Genomic DNA, 14,971 nt, shown 5'->3' with positions numbered 1-14,971 from the left:
TGCACCAGCTATCTTCGTGTCCAAGAAGGATGGTACTTTGAGGATGTGCATTGACTATAGGGAGCTGAACAAGGCGACTATCAAGAACAAGTACCCCTTGCCCAGGATAGATGACCTCCTAGATCAACTAAAAGGGGTAGTGATCTCGCAGTTTGACTTAAGAACTGGGTACTATCAGATGGGTGTTGAAGAGCAGAGTATTTCTCTCACAGCTTTTCGTATCGCGCTATGGGGTTGTCTGAAGTTTCTGTTATGCCATTTGGACTGACTAATGCACCTGCATTCTTTATGGACTTGATGAATCGTGTGTTCCATCCGTATTTGGACAAGTTCATTATTATTTTCATTGTCGACATTCTCGTGTACTCCAAGAGTGTTGAGGAGCACCAGAGACATCTGCGGATAGTGTTACAGGTTCATAAGGAGCAGCAGTTATATGCAAAGTTCAGCAAGTGCCATTTTTGGGTGATGGAAGTCAGATTTCTTGGGCATGTGATATCGAGTAAGGGGATAGCAGTGGATCCCGAGAAGGTTGTAGTTGTTAAAGAGTGGAAGCAACCTACTAATGCCACTGAAGTGAGGAGTTTCTTAGGATTGGCCGGGTATTATAGGAGGTTCATAGAGAAGTTTTCTCTTATTTCTGTACCGTTGACACAGTTGACTCGGAAGAATATTAAGTTCTTGTGGACTAATGATTGTAGATGAGCATTCCAAGAGTTGAAACGAATATTGACTACGGCGCTGATCTTTGTTATTCCCATTAGAGGCAGGAAGTTGGTGGTTTTTACTGATGCTAGTGGTACTGGTTTGGGATGTGTTTTGATGCAGGACCAGAAGGTGGTCTCTTACGCATCTAGACAGTTGAAGCTCCATGAGAGGCGATATCCTACGCATGATTTGGAGCTGGCGGTGGTGGTATTTTCTTTAAAGGTATGGCGACACTACCTATATGGGGAGAGGTTTGAGTTGTACATGGATCACAAAAGCTTGAAGTATTTGTAGTCATAGAAGGAGTTGAACATGAGACAACAGAGGTGGATGGAGTATATTAGCAGTTATGACTTTGAGATTCTTTATCATCCTGGTCAGGGAAATGTGGTAGCGGATGCTTTAAGCAGGCAACACAGTGTGATGACTTCACTTATGGTGCAAGAATGGAAGTCATTTGAGATTTTAGCTTCAGTAGATTTGCATTTTGAGTCGGGGATGGATAAAGCTTTTGTTGGCAGTTTGATAGTCTAGCCTTCCTTGGTGAGTAAGGTTTTGAACCTACAGATTAGTGATCTTTCTTTAGTACAGCACTTGTGTGACTTAGTGATTGATCTTCTCGATGATTGCCCTACGGAATGGTCCGTGGATTCTGATAGTGCTTTGAGATTTCGAGATAGATTGTGCGTTCTAGATAATGCCGAGTTGAAGGGAGAGATATTAGACGAGGCTCATAGGTCTCGGTTCACTATTAATCCTGGGGGTACGAAGATGTATCATGACTTGAAGAGGACTTTTTGGTGAGAAGGTATGAAGAGGGATGCTGGAGAGTATGTGTCTCGTTGTTTCACATGTCAGTAGGTGAAGGCAGAGCATCAAAGGCCTTCAGGTTTGTTGCAACCTTTGGAGATTCCCACTTGGAAATGGGAACAAATCTCAATGGACTTCGTTGATGGATTACCTAAGTCCCGGCGGGGAAATGAGTCTATTTGGGTTATTGTAGATCGATTGACAAAATCTGCTCACTTTATTCCGATTGGGGTACGACGAAACACTGATAGTTTGGCAGTGAAGTGAAGTACATTCGAGAGGTTGTGAGACTCCGTGGCGTACCTGTTTCCATTGTCTCTGATAGAGATCCACTTTTTGCATCAGAGTTTTGGGAGAGCTTCCAGCGTGCTATGGGCTCGAAGCTAAACTTAAGCACAACATATCACCCTCAGACGGACGGACAAACAGAGTGGGTGAATCAGATATTGGAGGACATGTTGCGGGCATGTGTCCTTGATTTTGGAGGCAGTTAGAAGGAACACATTCCTTTGGTTGAGTTTGCATAATAATAGTTTTCACTCTAGTATTGGCATGACACCATTCGAGGCCCTTTATGGGAGGCCATGTAGATCACTGGCGTGTTGGGCCGAGGTGGGTGATGGTGTCTTACTTGGTCCGAACATTGTTAGGGAGACTGCAGAGAATGTTAGGGTGATACGAGAACGGATTAAGAGAGCTCAGAGTTGACAGAAGATCTACGCTGATCGGAAGAGGAAAGGAGTTGAGTTTGAAGTTGGGGATTATGCATTTTTTAAGGTGTCCCCTATGCGTGGTGTGATGAGGTTTGGGGAAAAGGGCAAGTTGAGCCCTAGATTTATTGGACCGTTTTAGATTGTTGCTCGCGTTGGCAGTGCTCGCGTTGCCTGCTACTTTATCCTCTATACATGATGTTTTCCATATTTCCATGCTTCAGAATTGTGTGAAAGACCCGACACAGATTGTTGAGCCGGGCGAGATCGAGATTAATGACGATTTGACACACCCGGTGAAACCTATCACCATCGTGGACCGTGACGTGAAACAACTTCGGTGGCGGCAAGTGAACCTGGTGAAGGTGCAATGGAGTAAAGATGAGAAGGACGTTACGTGGGAGTTAGAGGACAAGGTTAGAGTCGCGCATCCGGAGTTCTTCGCATAGTGTACTCTATCGCTGAATCTTGGGACGAGATTCCTTTAAGGTGCGTATAGTTGTAAGATCCCTATTTATTTTTACATTATTTCGTAACAATATTTAGTATTTCTGTATTTGATATTTATTTTCTAGTCAACGTGCTAGTAATGTGGGTTTGACTTTTTGATAGAAAGAGAAAGGAAGGAAGACAAAATAGTAATTTCGAAAAAATGTTACCATAAGAAACTAGTATTTTGAATTTTGAATGTTGCATATAGATTATCTTTAATATTCGGAAAGTTTTCAAATAAAGAGGAAACAAGATATTAATATAAGGAATATGATAGATATACTACTGTTAATAGAAAATAATATTTCCATTGTTATGAATAGGGATATTTAGTAAAATTGGAAGTTTCTAAAAAAGTTAAGCCAAATATATGGCAGGTAAATTCTTTAGAATGGTCTCCGGAAAAAAAAAATGATTTTCTTAAAAACAAACAAAAACAACACACACAAACTAAAACGAAGAAGAACGGCGGATTGTGCGAGCTAGCTTGGGATTGGTTCTCGCATAGTTTTCTTCTATATTTCTTTTTCGCGATAACAAAGAGGTGAGTGGTTTAGTTTTCATTTCACGTCTATACACAGAGATAACTTTACTATAATAGAATGTTTCCGTTCATTTTCTGCTCATTCTCTTCAGTTATTATTCTTCTCGTTAGTGTTTAAAACTGGTTAGATTGTAGAACTGTCGAAACTCTTAAGTGGTTGTTAATGGAGGCGCGAGCCCCAAACATCCTCCTCTGTCCTGTATACTTTTGAACTATGATACCGTGGTGGTGTTGATATTTTATTTTGAACTGTTATTTTGTATTATGTGTTGGTTGATTGATGATTGGTGGTGGTAGGGGGTTTGAGTGTGGTTGAAAGTTGGAAGGAGACGTTAATGGCGGTCGGATCTATGGCTGGGGATGAATTTCGAAGTTTAGGTATTAAAGTTTTGGGTTTATTAAAGTGGTGGGGTTTTTCACCAGGACCAAAACCGTTGGGTTGAAAGGGGAGGAAGAGGAGAGGTGGTGGTGACCGAAATTCGCATTGGTGCGCTGGTGAGGATGGAGGGGATCGGTATCCAGTGCTCCTGATTCCTTTGTTTGGTTTCTATTTTGGTTGGGTCGGACCACAGCAGTGTTGTTTCTTTGGGCCGAACCACACCAGTTTTGTTTCTTTGGGCCGATTCTATTTTCTTTTGTTTGGGCTGGGCTCACATGACTTAAAGTGGGTCAAGTTGAGTCATTTAAATCTATTTAGACTTTTGGGGCCATGTTATAAAGGCTTAGGCCATGGTTTTGGGCTGTGTTTTGGTTACTTGGATTAGGACCATGGATTGAAGTGTTTTTACCTACGAGTTTGCGATAGGACCTGTTTGGATGAATACCGAACTGTTGACTGTTTATTGTGTTACATTGTTATATTAATTTTTATGGACTAATTCCATAGTAGAATGTTCTGGAAGTCTGTATAAATTGGTTTGTCATTATCTAAGAAAGATTTGACGTTGATATTGTAAAATTTTGTGACACGTGACGAGATTGGAATTTTAAGAGACATAGACATAAATTTGAATAAATTACGTAACGAAAATCCTAGAACCTAGCTACCACAACTCATGTGATTTGCCCCTTGTGTAGGGCGTACATAATATGATTGGCCCTTATATAGGGAGTATAAGATGTTGATTGACCCATGTGTAGGGCAATCGTAGCCGAATAGTGGCTTGATTATCTCGTTCGCAAAATTAAAACGAGACGCGCGATATTTTATGTCGAATAGTGGCAATATCGATATAATGGCGTTTGTGTGAGGGTTACCTGGTATGCGATATCCCGTTTAGGGTAACTACTCATGTAGTGGTTCATTATGTGAGGGGAGGCATGTGCATGTACATGTTCGGTGTAGGGAAGCGATTGTGGTAGCCAGGGAAACTAGGTAAAACATAGAGATGACGTGTTATTAGGGACACTTAATAAATGTTACTGTTATGATACTTTCCTCAGGTGTGGTTATTGATTTAAGACTTACAAGTTAAGTTTCGTTTTATGATATGATTATTACAAATTACTTTGCAGGAGAGTGGGTTAAACTAATTATTCTTGTAGATAGGACGCACTCTGCGATAGAGCATGCATAAAGGGTAGGTACTAAGATACCATAAGTTTTATTTACTCTTAGTTAGAAGCTAAGGTGCCTTTATGAAGGAACTAACTACCTTAAGCTAAGGCGCCTCGGTAGAGGAACTACCTGCCATATAAAGAATGAAGTATTATGTATATCTAAATGGTTTTTCTAAGGCTACTCATACTAACATTATTTATAATGCTGACCCGATTTGTATATTTGTTAATCGGGTGTGTTCTTATATGAACATAGTCGATCAGCCTGGACAGGGTTAGCTGATGTTCGAGAAGGTGGCGTGCTGCTCGTGATTGATGTTAACATTTATTTTTAATAAAATGTCGTTTCATTTTCCTCAGAGATGTAGTGGAATTTGTTGGGAGCATATGTTTTAATTTATTTTTCGGAATTGTTAAGTGAAGAAGTTTGTAACTTAATTTTGATTGCAAGTTTTCATAATGATGAGTTAATTGTTTTGAGTATTCTATTATTTAGATTTTCCGCATGTGTTATTATTCATTAGGGTTATGAAATAGATTGGGTTTTGAGATTGTTGTCACATCTCGGATATCGAGGAGTCAAATATTATTTATAGTATCTGAATTAACGAAATTCGGGGTGTGACAAGTGAAGGGAAGGTGTGGGTAATATGGAGAAGAACGGAGAACGTGGGCTCTTTGGTTATAAAATCATTTTTTTCTTCTTTTTCCGTTTATTCTTTTTTGAGAAATTGATTAACTAAAGACGCATTCACAAAATACAAAGCTTATGACTTATTTATGATCATTGGATCCTTGATAAACTTCGAGATTAGCATCTTATAGAAAAGCACTAGAATGTGTACCATGGTTAATTAATTCTCTTCTGAAAATTAGTATGTGGAGTGAAAGGATTTAGTTACCTCGTAATGACATTTAATATTTATATCTACCATTTATTACCATAATACCACATAAAACAGAAATAAGGGGATTGCTATAAGGCTAATTTAGAAATTTGGAGGCCTTCCCAAATATGTGGCCTTAGGCGACCGCCTAACGGACGAGCCGACACGTACTGCAATCCATCATTAACATTGATATCCTTCTTGGTTAGAATAAACTCGATATTTGGGTTCCATGGGTTGCAATTGCTGATGAGGATCAAGCCTTCTTAAAAGAATTTCGGAGAGATTATTTAGATTTTCACTTTCAGGAACTCCTATCCATCTCTTCATCTCTTTGAAACTTATTCGAATTGACCATTTATCCAACCAAATCATATTATCATCACCTTCAGGAATCAATTGTCTATATTCCTCAGTGTCTTCGTCGTCTTTGTATTCAAACCCAAAAAATAGTTTACCAAGGTATCGAGCCACAAAGTAACATGGACCTGTGACAAGAAGTAAAGGTACAACAAGAAACATCCAAACCAGAAGAAGTATGGTCATAAGGATGGCCTCCAGTGGCTGGAACATCGCTATAAGTGGACCACTGGCTATTTTTGGCTGAAACACAGTGACCCATCTAAAGCTAGTGGCGAAACCTCCCACAACAATAGTTAAAATCTGTGTCATGATTATTATCCACATTGACCAATCATAGTAAGAAACCCCTCAACAAAACTCCAATCTAAGAGATCTAAATGTAGCTTGTATTAGTACTGTAACTACAAGAATTACACCCTAAGAAATTACTAGTCTCATTCTCTTACTCTTCTCTTCTCTTCTCTTTTCTTTTCTCTCTTTGTCTTTATACTTTTCTTCTTTCTAACCACCTCTCTCGTTCGTCCATCCACCTTGATCCTACGTGCATCAACTTGCCACCTGTCCCACAACATACACCGCAGTTCTCGGCAGTTAGGGTTCTGCGGCTCCTATCCGATGCACCCTGTAGTATCTTCATTACTCTGACTATTGCCCACTCACCACCCCTGCCATTCCCCGCAGTTCTCGGCGGGTATGGTGCCGCGGCTCAAATCTGCTGCACCCGGTCTTCTCTTCACTATTCTGTATACGGACCCTTCGCCACCAAAGATGTCACATGTCACGAATTTGACCCCTACAGATGCCCTCTCTCGATCCTATTGGTAGTCCGGGGACAACCGATGGGGCCGAGACCTAACGATCTCAAAGCATGGTTTATCTCCATTATTTTAAGATGTTCCATCTGTTGAATGACACGTGTTCCATCATTACTGTTGCGTGAGAACGACGCATGCGCCGTACAAAATCTGACCTCTCGATTCTCGAGGCCTACGTGTCCCGTGTCCCATGTCCCCTGGTCCCTCTCTTTGCAATTACGCTTTTGCCCCCTGTCTTTTCAAATCCTGCCCAAACCCTTCATTTTCCTCAACACCCATAAACCCCCAATTCCCCTTTTCATTTTTCATTTTTCCTCTTCCCCACCTCTTCAACTTCTACCCGTTGTTCCTCTTTCTCAAGGTTCCCTCCTGCTCCGTTTGCGTCTATTTTGGTCCCTCCACCCCCTTGGCTGCTGTTGTATCTCAGGTTTGTCCTCCACCCTCTCACTCCTTTTCGTTTATTGCTATACTCCAATTTCAATACTGTTTCCGCGTTCTTTTCTCTCTCATAACTTGGGTTCTTCCCCCATTCTTCACCTGTCCCCTCTTAGTGTCCATTGCGACATGTCGGGATCTGATTCGGCGGATTCCTCCGCCACCAGATCCGATGGATCCGGTGCTTCTCCATCTAGATCTAGCCACTCTACCGCGGACAGGTCGGACTCTCCAACGTCTCGCTCTTCCAGTCCAGCCGCTATACCATCTACCTCTGGGAGGAAGGCTTCTCTTCCTCCCCCTCCATCATACTACCGCCGCCCTAATTTAGAAGCAGTTAAAACTGCCTATATATGGCATCCCAGATGACGTGTTACTAGAGCACGTGACTGGCGTTACCCATTTTCCACACTTAGTAGAACCGCGGCCAAGATGTCTTGTCGCGACTGTTGGCCAGATAGCAGCCGGCTTGCACTTCCCCTTAACTCTTCTCGATATCGAGGTATGCAACCATTTTAATATTCCGCCTTGTCAAAGCATAGGCAACTTTTGGCGAGTGATGTACGCCACTAACCATTACAACGAAACCCACACCCCTAAAATCCAACTCCGCGACATAATCGCTCATTTTTATTTGAAAAAGAGCACTAAATTCGGAAATGTAAGGTACCACTTCTTTTGTACACGTCCGCGGAAGAAGTCTTTTGTTTTCCGCCTTACAACTTCAGACAAGGTGTGGCACCATTATCCCTTGTATGTGTCTGGAAGTTTTATTTCCACAGACCTCCCTTCAGAAGTTTCTCTAAGGCATCTCAATTTCCTTACCAGTGGTAAGTAAGACACTTTGGTCCCCTGATCTCTTGCATATCCTTCTTTCTAATGTGTCTTCTTTCTGTGGCCCAAGTTGGAAACCAGACTCTCGTTCTCAATTCTACGCCGACATCTCCTTTACAATTTTTCAAGAACTCCGGAATCTAGGGAGTAACCAGTGCGAGGTCCTCGGCATAGACCTCGACAAAGGCAACCCTCTTTTGCTTGACCCCTCTCTTAAAGATATAGGGAAATACCAAGGTCCCCTCTACCGCTTGCCGCCACCCAAAGAGCGCAAACCCAAACCCTCTCCTTCTGCCAAAAGAAGACACCCAACTCACCGATCCTTCGGCTATACAACCAAGATCTCCCACTCCAAGGCCGCCGCCCAACGAGCCGCCACGCAATCCCACCCTACCCCTACAAATACCGCCCCTTCTTCCTACTCTGGGTTAGCGGATTGGGAAGACGATTTTACCCATCCCTCTTCATCTACTCTCGCTGCGGACATGGCTTCTAGCAAACTCAAACTTTGGGACAGCGACTCCGAAGGTGATGAGCCCACTGAAGCCGCGGCCAAGAGCCCGCCAGCCAAAAAAGCCCGGACTGCTCCTCTGCCTCCATCAGAGCCACCAACCCAAATACCGCGGCCCACAGTTACATCCTGCCACCCTGGAAAAGAACAGTCTTCGACAGTCCCTCCTTCACCCGGCTCTGTGGAGATATGGCACCCGCGATTTAAGGCTCGAGACCACGATGTAAATATACGCGACTCCGCCCTTGACAATCCCGCGGTCGCTGCTTCTTTGTTTTTCAGCTCTCATCTCCCCCGAGACCAAGTATACGGCGACTCAGGCTCCTTCTCCTCTCATCGAACATCCATTTATACTGGCTAGGAAAAGGTATTCAAATTTTTTTTTTCCTAATGAATACCTCCTCAGCTGAGTCTGGACATCGGATATGTGGTGTGCGGGCTGACCAACACTTTGGACTCTTTGGAAGTCGCAAAACAAGAGATCAATGGCCCCAACGGATGGAAAGCCAAGCATGCCCAGTTGGAGAAGGACCACGATGATCTTCGGATCGTTGCCATGAAGGCCCAAAAAGCTCTCCAACAAGCAGAGGACAAGCACCGCGACTACGTCGCTGGGGTCACCTCCAAAATGGAGAGCCAAAGGGAGGTGGAGAAGCTTGCTACTCAGGCCGCGGTGGACAAAGCTGTGAAGGATGCAGCTGATCGATTCCGAGACCTAGCTGAGAAGAAAATTGCTCGTGAATTGAAGAGCCAACTCGAAGAGCTTGCTGCATCTGGTCGTCTGCTGCCCATTCCGCCTCTAGCCCCAGTCGCTGATGCTCAAACTGCCTCACCCTCTATTGCTGACCCTGAGGCTGCTACCGCTATATGCTTCCTGCTGGTACTTCCAGCGCAGTCACCTCCCCCATTGATGTGGATGTTGATTCGAAAACCGCGGTGGGAAGGGCCAAGGTTTTTTCCCAGGGGGGTTGAAGGGCCGCAGTAGCTTGTTTGAAATATATTTTTGTACCTTTGTGATTCTGATGTTCACTCTCTAACAGTATATTTTGCAATATGTAATTTGCCTATTTTTCTGGGTATGCCCAGCAGGTATTCAGTCAAATATAGTGTGTATTTTGTTATCACCTCCACTCATTTTGTGAAATCATTTTCCTTGATTCATATGCGCCCATCTGACTTTATTTTACTCTCTTTACAAAAGTGGGATCTCTTCATTGGTGCTTATATTATCTCTTTGCAAATAATTTTTAGTTGGCTGTGAAGCCTGTGGGGCTAGCTCAATTTGACCCTATGTTGATTCAGACATATAGTCCGCGAAGGGCTCTTCCCCCGCTGTCTTTGATCGGCTGTGAAGCCTGTTGGGGCAGCTCAATTTGCCCCCAGGTTGATATGGACTTATAGTCCGTGAAGGGCTCTTCCCCCCGCTGTCTTTGTTCGGCTGTGAAGCCTGTTGGGGCAGCTCAATTTGCCCCCATGTTGATTTGGACATAAAGTCCGCGAAGGGCTCTCTCCCCCCGCTGTCTTTGTTCGGCTGTGAAGCCTGTTGGGGCAGCTCAATTTGCCCCCATGTTGATTTGGACATAAAGTCTGCGAAGGGTCTTCCCCATTTGTCTTCTCGGTCGGTCGTGTGAAACTGTTGGGGCAACTAAATTTGCCCCCATGTTAATTTGGACTTAAAAGTCCGTGAAGGGATCCCCCGCCGCTATCTTTGATCGGCTGTGAAGCCTGTTGGGGCAGCTCAATTTGCCCCCAGGTTGATTTGGACTTATAGTCCATGAAGGGCTCTCTTTCCCCCGGCTGTCTTTGATCGGTTTGTGGAAGCCTGTTAGGGGCGACTCAATTTTCCAGTTGTTGTTGCTCTTCATTCAATATCTTATTTGTTTGGGGAATCAACACACTCCTTCTATTCAAGGAACTAAAATAACCAAAAGACAATATTTCATGTTCTCTCACATAACTTTATTCATTAGCATTTCTATTTTTACTCCGCTACAAATAGAAATAAAACTAACTAGAGACTGCCTTCGCTATGGAATTTTTTCAACATTTTGATATTCCATGGTTTCTCTATCATTTCTCCTGCCGAAGTCTTTAACCTGTAAGTTCCCGAAGTACCCTTCTCTATCATGACATAGGGTCCCTCCCAGTTGGGACCCAATTTACCATCATTCTCTTTCTTAGTGGCCAGTGTAACACGCCGCAGTACAAAATCCCCCACCCGAAAAGTCTGCGGCTTCACTCGCTTATCATACTGTCTCTGCAACTTTCGGTGATATTCCTCCAGTCGTATACGCGCTATTTCTCTTTTTTCAATTCCTCTATGAGATTCAACTCAGTGGCCAAGATCCTCTCATTTATTCCCAATTCCACAGCTTTGGTTCTTGTCGTTTTCTCTATCATATCCACCGGGATGACTGCTTCTACTCCATATGCCATTGCGAATGGTGATTCCTTAGTAGACATCCGCGGTGTGGTGCGATAAGCCCATAACACGTGATTCAACTTGTCCGCCCACGCACCTTTTCGATCCTCCAATTTTCTCTTTAAGTTATCCATTATAATTTTGTTCGACGCCTCGGCTGGACCATTTCCCTCAGGATTATAGGGGGCTGAGAACCCCTGCTTCTCCCTAAATGCCTGAAGAAACTCTCGTACTTTTCCTCCAGTAAACTGAGTTCCATTATCCGCGATGATTGTATGGGGCAGCCCGAACCTGCATATGATATTCTCCCATAAGAATTTCTTCACATTCTCTTCCTTAACCTGTTGCAGAGCCACACCCTCCACCCATTTGGTAAAATAATCTGTAGCAACCAACATAAACCTCCTTTTTCCGCTTGCCATTGGCAGAGGCCCAACAATATCCAGCCCCCACATGGAGAATGGCCAAGGGCTGAACACATTGTGCAAGGGCTCAGCTGGAGAATGTATGAACGATGCAAACCTTTGGCATTTCTCACATTTCTTGGCGTACTCTGCGGCGTCTCTCTTCATATGAGGCCAAAAATACCCCTGTGATATCAGCCTGTGGGTAGTTGTTCGCCCTGCGGAATGACTCCCGCAATCGCCTTCATGAACCTCTGCTAAAAACTCCTGCGCCTGCCGCGGCCCTATACATCTTAGTAATGGGCCGCTGAAATTTCTCCTATATAGGTCTCCCTCCAGCAATGTGTACCTCTGACTCCGCTATTCCATTCTTCGCCTCTCCTGTTTATTCTCTATCTCTACTCCCCTCAAGAAAGCCTTTATCGGTTCCATCCAACCCTGATCCCACTCGGTGGTGAGCCAAACTCCAGCCTCATCTGATGTACTTGGCTTGCTCAACACTCTAACTTCAATAGACCGACCCTCTGATCCAGGAAGAACCGCCGCTACATAAGCCAAAGCATCGGCATGTCTATTCTCTCCGCGGCCTAGGTGGGTAAACTTTATTTTGTCGAACTTGCTTGCCCTTCGCTGTAGGACTTCCAGGTATCTCGCCATCCGGGGGCAGCGAGCTGCAAACCCTCCATTCACCTGACAAACTACCAAATTGGAATCTGAGAACACAGATAACTCCCTCACCCCTAGATCTTTGGCCAAGTCTAATCCAGCTATCACAGCTTCATATTCAGATTCGTTATTTGAAGCCGCAAACCCCAGTTTCATTGATAGCTCAAGGCGATTGTTCTCAAGAGTTACTAACACGATCCCAATTCCATTCCCGGTATCCGTAGCAGAACCATCCGTGAAAACTCTCCACCCATTGCGCATATCCCAAGGATCTAAAGGATCGCGACTGACCTCCCCCTCAGATTCCATTACCATTTCCTCTCCCCAAGTGGGATCCTCTGCTGGGAATTTGGCCAGAAACTCTGCCATGGCTTGCGCCTTTTCAGCCGTCCTAATCTGGTATGTAATCTCATAAGAACTTAGTAATACCGCCCACTTCAACATCCTACCTGACTTCTCGGTCCTCAACGCCTGTTTGAGAGGCAAATTCGTCACTACCACCACAGAATGAGCTTCGAAGTAAGGCTTCAACTTAAGGGTTGAAAATATCAAAGCCAAAGCATACTTCTCAATCCTAATATACCGGGTCTCTACATCCAGTAGGGTTTTACTTTGAAAGTAAACTGGCTTTTCTATCTTATCGATCACTCTCACTAGAACTGAACTTATTGCGTACTCGCTAACTCCCAGATATAAATGCAACTTCTCGCCCTGTTCCGGTCGTGATAACAATGGTACCTTCCCTAAGTAATCTTTCAACTCCTGGAAGGCTCCTTCACACTCTGCGGACCAATGGAAATCAGGAGTTTTCCTCAGCAAACGATATAAAGGGCGACATTTGTCCGAAGACTTGGAAATGAATCTGTTAAGTGCCACAACCCTACCAGCCAATCTTTGTACTTCCTTCACATTCTGCGGAGATGGCATCTCAATCAACGACCGAATCTGCTCTGGATTCGCCTCTATTCCGCGGTGGGTGACTATGTAGCCCAGAAACTTTCCTGAAGTTACCCCAAATGTGCATTTCTCGGGATTGAGTTTCAGTTTATGCTTGCGCAGTATGCTAAAAGTCTCATGGAGACCTTCTAAGTGTTCCTTTTCCGACATACTTTTTTCCACCATGTCGTCAATGTATATCTCGATCCCCCTTCGAATCTTGCCTTCGAACATCTTTTCTCCCAACCGCTGAAAGGTAGCACCCGCATTTTTCAGGCCGAAGGGCATCCTGGTGTAACAGTAGGTACCACCTTCTACCACGAAGGATTCTCTTGGTCTGGCCCATACATCGCAACCTGATTGTACCCCATCGATGTATCCATGAAGGAAAAAACCTTATATCCTGCCATTCTATCCACTAACGCATCCACCCGGGGCATAGGGTAACAATCTTTTGGGCATTCCTTGTTTACATCTGTGAAGTCCACACACATTCTAACCTTGCCGTTCTTTTTTGGTACCGCGACCACATTCGACAACCATTCCGTAAACTCTACCTCCCTTATTATCCCGCCCCCTTCAGCCATACCACCTTTTCGCGAATACCTTCTGCGTATTTGGCTCTTATGCTCCTCATCTTTTGTTTTACTGGCTTATCATCTTCATTCATATGCAAATGATGACAAAGCGATTCGGGTCTAAAACCGGTGATATCCTCGATTACCCATGCAAATACATCAGTATTGTCCATCAAAAACTGCACCAGCTTCCATTTCCATTCTTTCGGCAAGTCAGCTCCAACCGATGTAAACTTTTCTTCCTCTCCCACCCCAAGGTTCACCACTTCCAACTCATCCACAGTTTTCGTTCCCAGTGGAGGCTCGTACACTTCGTTTCCATTTGCCTCCAGAATTGCTATGTTGATCCCACGGTTAGGTGTGATGGCCCCTCCCCTGTGGTATCGCGGACCATATTTTTTACTGTAACTTGATGGATGTTTTGTGCTGCCACTTGATCCCCCCTTATTTCGTACGTTCCCCCATTAGCTGGGGAGCGGACCACCTGGTAAAATGTCGATGGGATGGCCTTCATTTCGTGGACCCATTTTCTCCCTAGGATGGCATTATACTGGGAGCTAGAATCCACCACCATAAATCTGGTGAATACCGTTGTCGGGCCGGCTGTAACTGGTAACATCAATTCCCCCATAGGCTTTGTCATGCTGCCATTGAACCCATACAAATTGGTTTGAGGAGCTTTCAACTGATCTCTACCGATATTTATCTCCTCTATGGCCCCCTTAAACAACAAATCTACTGAACTTCCGCAGTCTATCAACACTCTCTTTACCAGATAATTACCCATCGCTATAGTAATCACCAATGCATCCTCATGCGGGGAAATTACTGACTCCAAGTTTTTTAGAGTGAACATTATGCCTTCCTCACCCTTCGCGGTTCCCTTAACTAACCGCGGTATGCTAACGACCTCGTTCACCTGTAGTAAACTCGCTGTCTTCTCACCTTTTCTTTGTGTGCATTTCTTCCCAGGGTTTCTCCACTAAAGATGACATTGATGGTACCTAGAATTCTAGCCGGAGCAGGCACTCTCTCGGCTTGGCGAACCTCTGTGACAAACTCCCTGAGCATCCCCTTTTCAATCATTCTCTCCACTAACTACTTCAAAGCATAACATTTATTCGTGGCATGATTCCTGATTTGATGATATACACAGAATGGCTTCCCTTCTATCACCACCGGTGTGTTCCGCGAACCCTCAAAGTATTGTTGCCCCTTGATTAGAGGCAAGATTTCCTCTAAGGGTCTGTTAAGCGGTGTCTGTTCGATTTCTCGGTATGGCTTCCTCTATCGGAT

The 14,971-nt window shown here is 44.2% G+C and overlaps 1 protein-coding gene across 1 annotated transcript; it reads right to left on the bottom strand.

The window, feature by feature from the left end:
• Positions 1–11,855: 11,855 nt before the first annotated feature.
• On the bottom strand, positions 11,856–14,462 carry LOC147503498 (uncharacterized). Its single transcript, XM_086604864.1, has 3 exons — positions 14,131–14,462; positions 13,704–14,050; positions 11,856–13,453 (listed from the first exon to the last, which is right to left on the bottom strand). The coding sequence occupies exons 1-3, from the start codon at positions 14,460–14,462 to the stop codon at positions 11,856–11,858; spliced, it is 2,277 nt and encodes a 758-aa protein (XP_086460990.1).
• Positions 14,463–14,971: the final 509 nt, after the last annotated feature.

Source organism: Coptis chinensis, chromosome 4, assembly GCF_015680905.1.
Source record: "Coptis chinensis isolate HL-2020 chromosome 4, ASM1568090v1, whole genome shotgun sequence".
Classification (NCBI taxonomy): Eukaryota; Viridiplantae; Streptophyta; class Magnoliopsida; order Ranunculales; family Ranunculaceae; genus Coptis; species Coptis chinensis.
Note: the sequence above shows the minus strand (reverse complement) of the source record. Positions and strands in the feature narration are given on the sequence as shown.